The sequence below is a fragment of the Glycine max genome, chromosome 16 (assembly GCF_000004515.6).
Source record: "Glycine max cultivar Williams 82 chromosome 16, Glycine_max_v4.0, whole genome shotgun sequence".
Classification (NCBI taxonomy): Eukaryota; Viridiplantae; Streptophyta; class Magnoliopsida; order Fabales; family Fabaceae; genus Glycine; species Glycine max.
The window spans coordinates 2,224,782-2,240,286 of NC_038252.2; the positions used below are offsets into that span (position 1 = coordinate 2,224,782).

Consider the following 15,505-nt stretch of genomic DNA (forward strand, 5'->3'; position numbering starts at 1 on the left):
TTTTGTGTAAAATAATAGTTTAGTCTTTATTCTTTAATCCATATGTATAAGTTCAATATAAATATTAGTTATATCACTACTTGATGAATGGTATTATGGTGAAATTCTTCAAAATGTTTAGATGGAGGGAAGCTCCACGCCCCTTTCTTATCTTCGATATTGTTGGTATAAACTATATATAAACAAATCTTTTCACTGTATCACTATTTTCTTAATCACTGAGTGGTCATTTAAAGGCATACATCGTGCAAGCAAATTTGAAAGTTTTTTTACGGAACTTGACAGGATAAATGGCAAAAACTTAAAATATACAGTATCGTGCATCTTCATAAATGTTCATTAGTTATTTTTTTAACTATTTTTATATATAAGTTTCTATAATATCCTAGTAAATTTCAATTAAGTAGAGCTTAAATTTATAAAAATATAATTATGTTACGCTTTAAAACTTAAAAGAGTGTTTTATTGCTTAATAATCTTAAACAATTCAATTTAAATCAAACACATGATGAATATATCCATGTAAAGAGATGCTTATATTTAATGCTTAATTATGTTTGAAACAAAATTGCTATGAAAGAAGATACCAAAAATATAAAAATAAATAAATAAAAATTATCTAACAGTGATCCTAAAAAAAGTGACAATTTTGAATGTAGAAATGGAATTAGTATCTTGGCAATCAGGACACACACAGAATTTATGTGAATCTTTGGAAGAAAACTCTTGTGATGTAATAATTGCAATGTCTTTTCTTTTTGAGAATTTGGTGTATCAGCGATCAGCCGTTCAAATCTTGTTCATGTGACACGTGTCAGGCTGAAATTGTTCTGATCTTATGATGTTGGTTTTGATCCTTAAAAAACCTGAAACCACCGACTCTCGTAGAATGTTTTTTTTCCCAGTGGACCCCACCAACTAACAAAGACCCGCGAAAGTGAGAACATAGAATCATAACCACCGCGGTTGTGGAAACCGACAACATAGAATCATAACCAAAAAACAACGTAAGCTGACACGAAAGCCATCATTAATTCTCGTTAAAAGAAAAACTACCATTTTCTTCTTCTTCTTCGCTGCTTCTGATTCTGATTCTTTGTGATCCCAATCTGATTCTCTTTTTTTTTTTCTTCTTCCAATTTCTAACTTCCTTTCACCTTCATCAACTCAATCTTCAATTCCAAGCCTCAAATTGTTCAGTACACTACCACCCCTCAAGAGATTTTGCATTTTCTGTAGATGTTATGTGCTCCCTGTCTCTTTTGAAAATCGTGGATGATCTAGTGAGTTCTGTAGTGGCTTTTGTGAAAATTGAGAACCTTTTTTGTTTTCAATTTTCTTTACTTTGGATGTATGCATGTAGCAGTAAACTATTATCTGTTTCTATTTCTTTTCATACGGATGTGCGGAGTACTAGTTCCAATCTTCTTCATCTCAATGTTTGTTTTTACTTTTATTTGATTATCATCTTGAATGAATAATACATGTCCCATCATTCAATCAGAAACTGTCATGTATGCATTCAATCAGAAACTGTCATATATGGTAAATTTGTTGATAACTACTTTTGATTTTTGATTGGTGGATAGTCTTACAACCTTCTAGATTCATAGTGCATGTTTATTGAACTCTTTGACACATAATGCATATATATTCCTTTATTTGATTTGGGATGTTTAACTGCCAACATTTTTGTTTTGGGCAGAGATTATGAAGAATAGATGAAGAAGTGATGGCCACAGCAGAAGTGAGAGCTGCATGGCAGAGAGCTGTTAATCGTTGTTTTGTCCAAGAAGATGCAAAAAGAGCCCCTAAGTTGGCTTGTTGTCAATCTTCATGTGCAACATCAAAATTGTTTGATGCTGGAGCAGCCAGTGCTGCTGATGAATATGATCATGCTGCTGCTAGTGTCACCCATTTTAACCAGAAATCTTCATTTTCCAATGTGATTCCTGATTCAAGATGGTGGTTGTTGCAATTGCAAGCTAACTATGAATTTCAAAAAGGTTTAACATATGAACAGTTAAATGCGTTAGAGGATGAGGTTGAAAATTTGAATGTTCGTAATGAACAGAAAACATGTAAAGGAGATGCTAATCACTTTGGTGATGAGAACCATGAGTATATTTCTTCCATGGAAGGAATGCAAGAGGTTTATAGTAAAAATTCTAAAGCATATCGTCAACCAATGGATATGATTGCTAAACATGAGACTATGAAGATTGATTCTGTTGGCTGTACAATGTCCAAGCATACAAATGATTTCTTCTTTGATTCTGATTATTCATGGATTGGAGTTGAGAAGGCACTACCAAGGTGGAGAACTACAGATAGAGATGAGTTAGCTTGCTTTGTTTTGCGCAAATCACTCAACCATGTTGAGAATTGTGACCTTCCCCCTCCACAAAAGTATCTTAGAGGACAACCATGTGCTGATATCTGTGATATCAAAATAAGAACATCGTCTTTTGACCAGGAAGCCAAATCCTGTGCCTTTTCCAATTTAAAAGTTCAAGCAAAGAGAAGTTTAGAATCAGAATTGATGCATAGGATGCTTGTGCCTTCAACCAATAAAGGGCATTTAAATTTTGATTGGGACAAATATTCAAGGTATTCTCCTCGTCACATTTGTTTGGTTCACTTGGTTGCACTAGCACCTTATGTGGCTATAATTTACTCCCATAACACTTTAAATCAAACAAGTTACAAATTGAGAAATGCTGTATGGTGGGAAATTGGTTCATCCCATTATTTTTTCTAGAGTCTCCCGATGCTATATTTCTAATCTTTAAGCAACTTACACGAACATCTCCTGAAGTTTTCTGAGATTGATTATGACTCCATAGTCCATACTTCTTTTAACGTTTTTAATGTTTACAATAACTCTCTTATAGTTGTGCATGGTGTAATATGCTTCTTGAGTAATAAAAGGTGTCATTATAATGTATTTCAAACAATTAACGAGAGTTAGTGTGAGAGTAAAAATGAGGTAATAAAAGGTATCATTATAGTGTATTTCTGTGGTTGAGTGAATAAACTATGTACATTTTATGAGGTTCATTTGGGGCATGTTATTCGGTTTTCAAATCAATTTGTTTGGACTTGCAATTTGCAGAAGTTATCCCATCATCCATGGGGGTGTCACAGAACAAGTTTTTGAGGGAAATCCCAACAAAGCTCAACTTATGGAAGCATTGTGTCATTCCCAAACACGTGCAAGGAAAGCAGAGGAGGCAGCAAAACAGGCTTGTGCTGAAAAAGAGCACACAATTGCACTCTTTTTCATACAAGCTTCACAACTTTTTGCTTATAAGCAATGGTTTCAGCTGTTGCAGCTGGAAGCTCTTAACACTCAGGTTAAGAACAAGGATCAACCAATATCTACTCTCTTCCCATGGATACGTAGGAAACCGGGCGAGACAAAGCTAAAATTTGGCTATGCCATACAAGAGATGCTTGGCAAGCCAGAAAGTGAAATTGCAACATATGCTGTTGCATTTGCTTTAGGATTGAGTCTTGTTGGGGCTGGCTTGCTCTTAGGTTGGACTGTTGGTTGCATGTTACCTAGTCCATAGTTTTGTAGCATTTAGAGTCAAGTCTTGCTTTGCATGAAGAATGGTAAACAAAGGAGGAAATTGGTTCAATTAGAGAAAGAAGAGAAATTTGTTTTATCAAAGGTGTATGCAGTTTTGTAGATTTTGTTAGTCTGTAATGTACATTCTGCATTGTATTTCCGAAATGTATACTAAGAATTGTTTTGTACATAAATATCTGTATTTCTTTGAATCTTTTCAAATATCCTCTAGGGAATTGTTCTAAACCGGAGAAAGAAGAATGCACATTCTGCATTGTAGTGTTAGGCCAAGTCTAAATGAGGGCAAGTTTTTTCCCCTCCATTTTTTAGTTCAACTTGCACATTTTGTTGGGTTAATTGAGCTAATTGGTGGGGTTTAACCCACCACCTCTACTGGTGCATCGTGTTTTCATCCATTAGATCTTAAATTTTTGGGGAGTTAATTTTTCGTGTACTGGGAATGTAAATATTTTTGCACTGTATATAAATTAAAAAGGACTTAAGTTTGAGTTTTAAGTATTATGAAGGAAGTCAAGAGTCTTGTTCACGGCCGGATCTCAGAGGCCCCAAAGTCAGAGGCTTTAGAGTTGTCCACGAAATTTTAAATTATGTGTGAACTTAAAGTGACAAAAGAATATCACATTTATTTATAAAATAATGTCTATGGCCCAAAGGTTTGAAACCCAAATATTAAGGTCCAACTGTTTCATTATGACTTGTTCGTTATTTTTTATTGGCCTACTAGACAAACGGTCCATAGCCCAACAAGCTCTTAGCCTTTAGGCAGAATGCTTAAGCACACATGTATGACTCATCCTTGGTGGAGTAATCTCAATCTAACAGTCCAAGTCTTCTTATTTATGGCTATTTATGATTAAGTGATAACATAAAGAAATTTACACTTTCATCAATGTATTTTAATTGAATTCATTTTGGGAGTAGAAAACTCTAAATTAGTCTTGGACTGATGGCTAGATTGTTGAATTTGCCTATTGCTGCAGAATCTGTATGTCAAGTGTCTTAGGTATGCAATGAATAACATATGACACTAGTCTTAAATTGGCTTGTTTTCACAAAGTCAATAATACAGTCGACAAAAATAATAGGTATTCAAAGTATGTTATATCTTGCTTCTAACGAAAATAATAGGTATTAAAAATATGTTATATCTTGCTTCTAGATGTGGAGAATAAGCCTTGTAACTGCGATTGCAACCGTGAAGAATAATGACTACAGCTTATCTGTTTGTTGAAATAACTTGTGCTTGGTGACAATATTTTCCAGCATGAATTGACCATTGAATCATTGATTTCATGGTCGATTCTTTTAAATTCCATTAGGACAAAAATCGTTTCCTAATAAGTCAAAATAAATAAATGCTGTACAAATTTGGAAGCACGGAACCTACTTCAGGCTTCCAAAAAGTTCTGAAATTAACTTATGTTAAAAGACGTTGTATATATATTATTTAGTCCTAAAATGAAATAATTTTTGTTGTTTTGATTCTTGAAAGAGCACATTTATATGGTCTCCAAAAGTGTAAAATTACTAACAAGTTTTTTCTATCAAGTTGCTTCCTTGTAAACAATTTTATTTGATGAAGAACTAATTTGTATAAAAAAAAAAACTTTTATGAACAGAAAAAGCTGACTTGTTGATGGACAAAATTCTATATTAATTCTTTAAAAGTGAAAAGTTAATCTTTTAACTAAATCATTCGCATGTTGATCATATTTTCCTAAATAATTAAAATAAATTTTTGAATAAGACAACATATTTGTGTTAGTTTCATACTTAGAATTGATGCTTGAAATTGAATTTAGTCTCATTAGTCTTAATTTTTCTATTTGAAAATCTTTTAAAAATTCTAGTCATAATTATATAAAAATTTTATGGGATTACAAAATAATTAGCTTAAGCCATTTCTAACTTCTAACCAACACAATAAAAATTGTCTTCTTCAGTCACCAATTCATTAAAAACTATCAATTCCTCACTCATATTCCACAAATGCTGTGCTTACTTTAATTGTGGCTGCTGTTGTCTCTCTAACTGGATAGATCAGTTGTTTTCCAAACTCGATCCATCCAACGGACTTATGTACGCTCCAATTAGAAGTTTCAAAATGTACGCTTTTCTTTTACATATTCAAAATGTAATTCTTTTCAAATTGTACTTATAGTTATAGCTAACCAAATCAAGTTGTTTTTAAAATAATAATTATACTGTTATACTTAAGCTATTTAATAATAATATATTTTTTTCAACGATAAATACTCTATACTAACATCATGATCAATAAAATAAAAATGATTTAATAATTAGCATATAAAATATTTTTTAATAAGAGATTTATAATTCAATTCCTCTAAAGTGACCAACTCATAAAAAACAAGGTAAATAATCTTGGTCATTGACAAGAAAATCAATTGATGTTGAATGTACGTAAGCAGGACCGTGTTAGAATTTTTTAGGCCTTAGGTAAATTTTATATTTAAAAAATTATTAATTAAAATTTAATAATCAAACAATTTAAACATCTCATTCAATAATAATTTATTCAAATCAATATCTTTGTAATATAATTTATCTCAAGTTAATTTAAAAACTAATTTTTATTTTCTTTCAAGAATGACATGAATTACTAATATTATTAATAATATTATGTAAATATTACCTGCATGTAAAATTAATTATTTTTAATATAATTTAATTAATATTTTTAAGATTACTAATATCAAATTAAAGCATACCAAAACTTTCAAGATTAATATAATATTTTTTTTAATTCAATCTCTTTTAAAATTCTTAATTATTATAAACTAAGAACTTGAAGGAGTCTAAGGCAATGGCCTCATTCGTCTTGCCATAGTCATGGCTTGATACATAACAAATCATGCATTTGATTGTTAAATTAATAATTAATTTTCTCATCAACAACTAACAACTATATTTACTTTTATTCATTTCAGATGAACAAATCAAACCGATAATTCAAACCAAATCAATTAAATTTGTTCAAATTTTTTCTTAGTTAGGGTTCAATTCAATTCAAATCAAACCAATTAGTATCGATAACAATTGGTTTGAGCATCGGATTCAGAATTTTCAAATTCGAATCAATATGAACACACTGAATATATATTATTAATTTTTATTATTTTTAAATAATGAAGTTTCTTATATGAGTTTAATGTTTATGCACTAATAATTTTATAGTATTATCCAATCACAAATCACTGTTTGAATTAATTTAAGATTAATATTTTAAAAATAAAAAAACTTACAATACATAATGAGTTATGATTGAATGACTGTGTAAAATTTTGTACATTATCAGTATATAACCATCTTTTAATTTATATTTTTAGGTCGTTTTGTGTATTTCCTTTACATTTTATGTTAATCACAAAGACTTAAAAACTCACTTTAACACTTTCATTTTCCTTTATCATGCAACCCTAAAATGACGACTCACTTGCACTCTTACAAAGCCCCATACAATCATCATTATGCTTTCTCATGATGGTTGTTGAGCCTCCTCTAAACCTCCACCCAATCTATGTTGGTAATACAACTTTGATATTTAGACCTCCTAAAATGGATTTGACTAATTTAATGTATGTCACATGATTATCGATTAATTTTGGGATAAAATTGTTATTTTATATTTTTTTTTCAAAACAATTTTTTATTGTCTTTTTTTTTTATCATATGTAAGGTGATCTGAATCAAATCAACCTATTCAGCATATGTTTGTTTTGGGTTAGACAAAAAAAATCTAAAATCCAAACCAATTAAAATCAATTGATTCAAATTTCATTTCCCCTAAAACCCAAACCAACCCAAACATAAACACCCTTAACAACTTATATCTAGACAACAAAATTGAAATTGAATTTAAAATTTTGATTCTACGTCTAATTCCTTGTATAAGTCAAACATAACATCTATAATTTTGAACCCATTCCAATTCTATTGGAAATCAAATCGAAATTGTAGAATATAATTTTTAATTTCATTACCTAAAATATCCTAATGAAAAGTAATTATTGACTAATGCATTATATGGTTTCTTGTTAAAAAAAAATATTTTAACGACAATGAATCAATAAGGGTGGCACCGTCCACAACGGCTATGAGCATGATTACAATTTAATAGATATCGCACCTGCCAGATTCCATTAAGATACCATATAATGAAGGCTTGAAAATTTGTACATCTTATCCTATGACAATAACATGTAACATAAAGTTTGAGCAGCAACGAACGAACCAATCCAAAAGTGTTACAGTGGTATAGCAGCAGATGAAACAAGTTATGAATGCAACCTGCGACTCTGATTTTTTTCATAAATACAATAGAAAGATAAATGGAGAAAAAAAAAAGTAATTAATATGGCAGTGAATAAATAGCATCCAAGGTAATCGATTTTGACCTAACCATGACCAAAAAGGTCCCAGAAGCCTAAGGCCAACACCCATATTTCTTCAGTTTTTTACCCCTCCATGGAACCACCCGCTTCAACCCCTCACACATCGTTGTCTACAGAAATCAAAACCCGTGCAATATTAGGGACCATGTTAACTTTGTCGATAGAATCTTACACAGAAAAAAACAGACAATTTTATGACACAAATCAACCCCTTTTATGGTTACACCCTCTACCCCAAATTACAACTTTGGTCAAGTGGAATAAGCACCCTCAATTTTCAGATTCCTATCTAACTTCTAAGCATTATTATTAGGACAAACTATGCTGACACCTTAGTATTTTTTGAAAATTTACACATACTTCTTTTTAAGAACTAAAGTAGTTTTCCTTAATTATTTGAAACACATTATGTGAAATTTCAAGAAATAATCCAATTGCATATATATACTGCTAGATCAATGATAACACACAAATAGATTAGATGACTATCTTCGTACACTAAACTAAATCATTTAATATGACTATGAGTCAAAGAGAATTTTATACACAGTTTCCTCCACTAAAAAATAGTAACTATAGTTCACTAAAATCCCTCATTATGAATCTCCACTACAGGATGCTGACCAAATAGCCATTCAGGGAAGCTTGACTTCAAAACCACACCAGCCCAGATATAAACTGCTAAAAAGTTACATGCTTTATACATCATAACACAAGTTTTAGCAAAGTAAAATTTCAAGCACTGAGAAAAAAATCTATAAACCCAATTAAAGCAGAGAAAAGCAAGGCATAATAAAGTGTGTTAAAACTTAAAAGCTAAAAAAAAAAAACTTACCCACACACTAGACTTGGCATGGAATGGGTTAGTAAAGCTCCCAGGACGATTCCTCTTTCTCATACTCCTCACCTTCTTGTGAGTGCCAACACATTCAGGATCTTTTTCAACAGAAGATGGAAAGACATAACTACCCCCACCACCACTAGCCTCTCTTTTCAAGGCCTTTTCCCTCCATGAACCAAACCACCCTTTCTCCTTCTCCTCCTCCTTGATCCCCACTCCTTGGTTCAAAACCATGGTCCCAAGTTTCCCTCTTTCAGACCCAAAAGAACCGTACAAGTCTTCATTCATTCTAAAAGAAGGAGAGTTGCAAGTGTTGGTGGTAGCCACATAAGGGTATGGTCCCTCCAAAACAGTGGTGGGTGATGAAAGTTTGTTGCTTTTGTTGTTGTTTTGGGAATCAAGTAGCAACCTTGGAGGAAGTTCCAAGCACTTTGGAGTTGGGTTTGAGAAGCTCACAATATCAGTGCAAGGCCTTGGCTTCCCTGGCTCCTCTTCCCAACCAAATGGAACTGAAGCTGAAGTGAAAAGTGGTGGAGTTTTCATCCCTGGTCTCTCTGGAGAATGCATTGTTGGAGGGTTCAACAAGGGTAGTTTTGGTATCTTGCACTGATCTGCCTCAAACTCTACTTCACAACCACCCATCACTACTCTCTTTGTCTCTCTCTCACACTCACACACACTTTGTGTGTTGGAACAACTATAAGTCTATAAGTGTTAGCTTTTGACTATGCTTTTTTGTGTTTTGATGACATAAAAGAAGAAAAGACAATATTGAAATGTGGAAGAGATGAAGGGAAGCTCTTTCAGCCGAAAAGGTTGGATCTTTCGGTCATATTGGTATTTCTGTGAGGCAAATTAAGCTTCAAAATCAAATGGGGTCTCATTCATGATTCATCAATATATTACGTGTACTTTGTGAAATAATGTGCATAGACTACTGAGGAGTGGGGACTTTAATTTCTTCACACGTTAACGTTTTGCTGGAGCCGGATAATGAAAAAGAAAATGAACTCCTCCTTCAATTCAATTCAAATTTCTTTTTTTTTTACTGCGTAATTATTTCATCATTGAATTCTGCTTTTCCAAAAGTCGCCAAGTGGTTTGATTATTATCAAATCAAATCACTTTGTTGGTGTCAAACTAGAAACTTAGCATTTTGTTGAATTGCTTGCGTGGGAGAGGCTAGCTCGAAATATTTGAACGTGATTTTTGGTATAGAACTATTAGATGATCGTTTACAAAACTAATTTTAAAAGAAAATTATTTTGGAAAATTGATTTTAGAGTAAAGTAATTTATATTTTGACGTTTTAATTTAAAAAAATAAGTTAGCAGTAAAATTAAGTGTAACTTTTTTATTTGATATAAATGCTACTTAAAGCTATTTCAACTGAAAATTAATTTTGATTCATAATTATTTTATTTTTTTATAATGAATTCATAATTAATTTCATAACGTAAGTTACCTACCAAAAATCATGCTATTAAGTATTAATTACTATTTCAACTTAATTTTAAATTATCCAATGTGAATTTAAACACGCATATAACATCAAAGTTCAAATAAAAAAAATGAAATTGTGTTGAATAATTTTTACATTTTAGTAATATAATAATTAGATAAATTCATAAATTTTTTATTTGAATAATATTTGTTTTCTTTTCTCATTTTCTCCCCACTCGAGAAGAAATAATTTTTGTGAGTCCTCCCACTATCTTTCTTCTAACCTTTCCATTTTTCTCTTTAACCCATGGTTAAAATTTATGATTTTTCTTCCCACTTTTCTCCACTCATTTTCATTCCAACCACACATACTATTGGCTCAAATACACGCAACACTCCTTTCTCGGTCTCGACTCATTTAACATGCATTTCTCTCGTTGAAAAACTGTATTGTGACAAAAATATAGAATATTTTTTTTATAAATATGTGTGAGTAGCGTTATTTATTAAGAAACTTAATTTATTTCATACTCTTCAATTCATACATTGGCTCCATTTAATTATTCCTTGGTGCATCACGTGACACATCAAATGATCCAGATTAATTTGTTTTATACCAATTTCACGTAGGTAATGATTTGGACCTTAACCCTTTCACCTACACAAACATAAGACACTTGATTTGTCTTGTTGGATCAAGCCATATTGGACACAGATTGTGATAGAAAATTGAGTGGCGTGAACAGAGTACTCTTATAGGCTTCATTTGCATTCTAAAATGAACTTTCCGAAAAGCAATGAAAAATACAGGAAATAATAGTGGAAATGCATGTCCTGTCTAGACTCATCTGCCCTATGAAACGAGTCATTCTTATTTGCCACCAAATTCCATTAGATTTCCTTCGTATCAGGCAACAATGAAAATTACATACTATGAGTTGACGTTCATGTTTGTTCAAATATCAGAATACCCAAAAAATTGTATCAAAGGCTACATTTTTAACTCTTTTTTTTTTGGTTAAGTTGGTTTAAATAACAATATTTCAATTATATATAAAAAAAATTAAGGAATATTTCAAATATAGGATGCATTACAATTAGAGGTGGGTATATGAGTTTGTGTGTGTGTTTGTGTAGTTGTTTAACCCTCTATTTCCCACATTCTGAGACAAAAAACGTGGTTGAAGAAAATTGTTAGATTCATCATGTTGAAAAGAGGATGAATAAACAAGTCTCTTTATATGTGGTTCGTGTTTAGTCCAATAAGCCCATGGACTAACGGAGTAGTTTGCATGGCTAACTATTTTTTATAATTAAAAAAATGATTGAGATTATAAAAATTTATAAAAAAAAAAAAAACTTTATAAAAACGAGAAAAAAAGAGAGTCAAAGATTAACGAAAATGTAGCAAATATGCATGGATGATTCAAATTCAAATAGTAAAATCTAAAAGAACATCATCTACTCCACTTGGACACCAAATAAAACATTAATAAAACTCAATAGCTTTAAACAATAAAAGATCAGACTGAGGAAACCGGAAGTGTTAATTTTCTAAGTATTGATAAGACATTAAGCAATAAAAGTATAAAACAATAATTAATATTAAAAAAATTGCTCTTAAAGTTGATAAGGTAACATGTGGATCCAAATGGTATAACCCACAAAGTTAAATGAATTGGGCCTAATAGATTTGCATGTGAATGGATCAACATATTCTGAATCAAAGAAGGGAATTAATTTCTGCACCCAGCAATTCCCCAAAATACTCAAACTACCCTCTACTTATTTCTTCTTCTTCCTCTTCCTTCTTCACTTAAAATTTGTGCTTGTTTTTCACTACTTCTCTACTGAGAGTTCTGTTAAAGGTGGTGTGTGAATTTTGGTCGAGCTCATTGGTTACCCTTTACTTTTTTTTTTTTTGCAACTATGATTTTGTTCTATATGGATTAGCAATACGTATAAAACATATGGATTGACAATTCTATATGTTTTCTATATGTGTCGACACTGGTAATGCCTTCCCAGACTTCCAATGGCAAGCACATGATTTTATCTCATGATAATCTTCGACGGCAATAGAAGAAACAGCAATAGGAAAATGCTCCTTGATCCAACACTGCATATATTTAAAAAACAAAAATCAAAACAATACTCAATATAAAATACAAAACAAAAAATTAAATTTAAAATAAATTATAAATGCTTGTAAAAGTGTGATATATCCTGTAAGTTGTCTGGTCATTCTCTTTGACACATCATTCAAATTCTCATACATATGGACTAGTGCAGTAGCTCCCCATGCATAGCTTCCAGTTTGGCTGAGGTCACGAAATGTATCCAAGAATACCACATGCATGTGTGTGACACTCTTGCTAGCAAAGAGTGTGCAACCTACTAGATGCAAAAGATATGCTCGAACTGCTACGATCCACTCTCCTGCATCACATTTGCTACGATAAATGTCTTACATCAGGATAGTCGAACATATGCCCCCATGGCATTGAAATGTCTCATCTCTTGCTTCTTGTGAACTGACTTCAATCAACTCCACTAACAAGTCCACAACTTGGTCTACATGGAGAGCATCAAAGGTATGGAAGGCGCCTGTAATAGGTAAATGTAGCAATGATGTCACATCATCGAGGGTGATAGTGACCTTTCCTACCGGAAGATGGAAACTACTGGTTTCCTTATGTCACCTCTCGGCCAAAGCAAATATAAGTCCTCTGTCACCAGTGTCCAATGAACATGCAATCAGAGGACTTAATCATGTGGCAGTCATTATGCTTTCAATCTATGAAGCAGACCTTCAAAATTTCTCTATCTTCCTTCCATGAGAGGACAACTTCAACTCAGGATGTTCTTGAAGAAAAAAAAAATTAATCATTTCAACTTAAATTAAAAAATAGTTACAAAAATATTACATATTTTAAAAAATCAATATCTCTCCATTTCAAACTCTGGTTGTTACATGATAAACATAATCAGTCAAAACAGATGTATCGTGGGACCTGCCTAGAAAATCCTGGACATCAGCACACACATCATCAATAATGGGTTCCTGAGGTTGCTCATGAACCCCATCAGCTGCATGATCAAGATGCTCACCATCCTTAGTAATAGGTGTAGCTGCCCGTTGTCTACGTGCAAATGATGTCATCCTTCGTCGTCGAGGGACTTCATCCGCTTCACCACTAACTTCTGTTCCAGAGGCTCTTCCTAAAACTTTGACTAAAGTCCAACACAATTCTCTGGTTTTAACCATAATTTACACATTTAAACAGTAATAACAATTAATGTCATCATTTAAATAATAGTTGACTTTCATAAACTAACTAAAAAATTGACTAATAAATAAATTTAATTTGAAATATTGAATAAATTACTATTTAATTATTCACAATATATATTTAATAATTTTATAATTAAATTTTTTAATACTTTTATATATTCATTAATCAATATACAAATTCTTTTAAAATATTTATAGACTTCACATCACTAATTTTAGCAAACTTAAATATATGATAAAAATCTAAGTACAATTTTTTTATTTCAAATAAATGAGTATGTTTTTTTATAAACAAATGACGAAATTTTAATTTTATACTTTCAAATACTATTTATATAAATATTTATTATTATTAGTGTAATAATATTTATGACTATATCAATAAAAAAAATTGTCATTTTCAACGTTAGATTTTCTTGTTAAACTAATTCCTACAATATATATTTATAAAGATGTGGAATTAATGATATTTAAATATTTTATAAATAACTATTTCAAATATCAAATATAATTAAATTGATTAAATAAAATTTGTAAATTAATTATTTATTGAATTAATTAATTATTAAAAACCAACTTCAAGAAACAAATATAATTAATTAATTAAATACATATTAAAAATATACAAAAATATTTATTTATTAAATAAATATTATAACAACAAATTATTAATTTATTTTTAAATAATAATAAGTTATTATATTATTATTTTATTAATTAATAAATTAAAAATAAACTCAATTTTACGAATTGAGAATCCATATAATGCATACAGATTGCCTTATATGAATTCTCAATCCGTATGGCTTATACAAATTGTCAATCTGCTTATACAGATTGTCAATCCGTATGCATTATACATATTCTCAATCATTGTAATGGTTGCACAATCCCATAGACTGGAAAAGTGGGACTTACGGCGAAGGCGAAGACGATGACGGTGACAATGGCGGTGATTGGCGGAAGGGCAGGAACGACGGCGCGACGAGAAGAAGAAGCAAAGAAGAAAGAAGAGGGATGTGCAACAACAATGAAAATGTACAAGAAGGAGAGGGAGAGGAGAGGTTTTTAAAATTTTAAATGAAAGGCAATTTTTCTTCTTCACTTAAAATGTTGGGTGCATAAGAAATTATGCTAGGTGCACTTAGCAAATCCCATCAAAGAATAGACCAACATATTAGCAGCTAAAAAACAAAAGAATAGACCAACATATTACCTTGTCCTAACTCACTTGATTTGTAGGTTAAAAGATTGTCTACAAGTTCAAACTCATACCTAACTTTGATTACTATGTATGTGTTGAGACCAATTTATAAGACTAACTCCAACAAATGTACATATGTTTCTTCTCTGGGTTCTCAAACTAAGAATCAATTCTTACTTATTTGTACCATTAGAAAGTGTTGAGGCAAAACGAGAATGGAGGGGTATCAAAGTAGGGTCTCTCTCACAGTTCGATGTGGCTCAAGGATAAACCAAGCAAAAGCTAGTAGACATTTAACATCCCAAACATTGATGAGGTTAAGGAGTGATCATCGGTGCAAAAAAAAAAAAGAGACACAAATAAGGAAAAGCTCATGGCATGCTTCCTACAAGAAGGACACACGAATGAATCAAATAATATCAGAATGAGAGGGATGAAACTATGTATAATTGATGATGACTTAAGAAAATTAATATGACTTGTACCAACAAAATACATTTATTTTTTTGTAGCTTATCAATTAAGAGTTCTACCATTAATGGTGTTTGACTTGTAGCAATTATGGGTGGTGATCTCTTGAAAAAAAATTGGAGATGCATCCAAGTGAGATCAAAATATATTAAAAAGTTTTGTGTTGATCTGTAAGAATAATTATTAAATCTGAAAATGATCCAGTCTTACAAAATACACCCATGAACCATGATCAATTTGT

General features: G+C 31.3%; 2 protein-coding genes across 4 annotated transcripts; one reads left to right on the forward strand and one right to left on the reverse strand.

The window, feature by feature from the left end:
- Positions 1 to 986: 986 nt before the first annotated feature.
- On the forward strand, positions 987 to 3,933 carry LOC102663859 (uncharacterized). The gene is made up of 3 exons (XM_014768559.2): positions 987 to 1,283; positions 1,706 to 2,610; positions 3,116 to 3,933. The coding sequence occupies exons 2-3, from the start codon at positions 1,733 to 1,735 to the stop codon at positions 3,573 to 3,575; spliced, it is 1,338 nt and encodes a 445-aa protein (XP_014624045.1). The 5' UTR covers positions 987 to 1,283; positions 1,706 to 1,732; the 3' UTR covers positions 3,576 to 3,933.
- Positions 3,934 to 7,733: 3,800 nt separating this feature from the next.
- Positions 7,734 to 9,853, reverse strand: LOC100794522 (uncharacterized protein At4g00950). Of its 3 annotated transcripts, none has more exons than XM_003548291.5 (2): positions 8,846 to 9,853; positions 7,734 to 8,120 (listed from the first exon to the last, which is right to left on the reverse strand). In XM_003548291.5, the coding sequence occupies exons 1-2, from the start codon at positions 9,491 to 9,493 to the stop codon at positions 8,043 to 8,045; spliced, it is 726 nt and encodes a 241-aa protein (XP_003548339.1). In that variant the 5' UTR covers positions 9,494 to 9,853; the 3' UTR covers positions 7,734 to 8,042. The 3 variants fall into 3 exon arrangements, with proteins under 3 accessions (XP_003548339.1, XP_006598899.1, XP_006598898.1); XM_006598836.4 differs by lacking the exon at positions 7,734 to 8,120 and adding an exon at positions 8,427 to 8,688; XM_006598835.4 differs by lacking the exon at positions 7,734 to 8,120 and adding an exon at positions 8,427 to 8,691.
- Between the last annotated feature and the right edge of the window lie 5,652 nt (positions 9,854 to 15,505).

Coding starts and splice junctions, on each gene's coding strand:
- LOC100794522 (XM_003548291.5), bottom strand. CDS start 9,493: ATGGGTGGTTGTGAAGTAGAGTTTGAGGCAGATCAGTGCAAGATACCA. Junction 8,121..8,845: donor ATGCCAAGTCTAGTGTGTGG/GTAAGTTTTTTT, acceptor TGATTTCTGTAG/ACAACGATGTGTGAGGGGTT.
- LOC102663859 (XM_014768559.2), top strand. CDS start 1,733: ATGGCCACAGCAGAAGTGAGAGCTGCATGGCAGAGAGCTGTTAATCGT. Junction 2,611..3,115: donor GATTGGGACAAATATTCAAG/GTATTCTCCTCG, acceptor TGCAATTTGCAG/AAGTTATCCCATCATCCATG.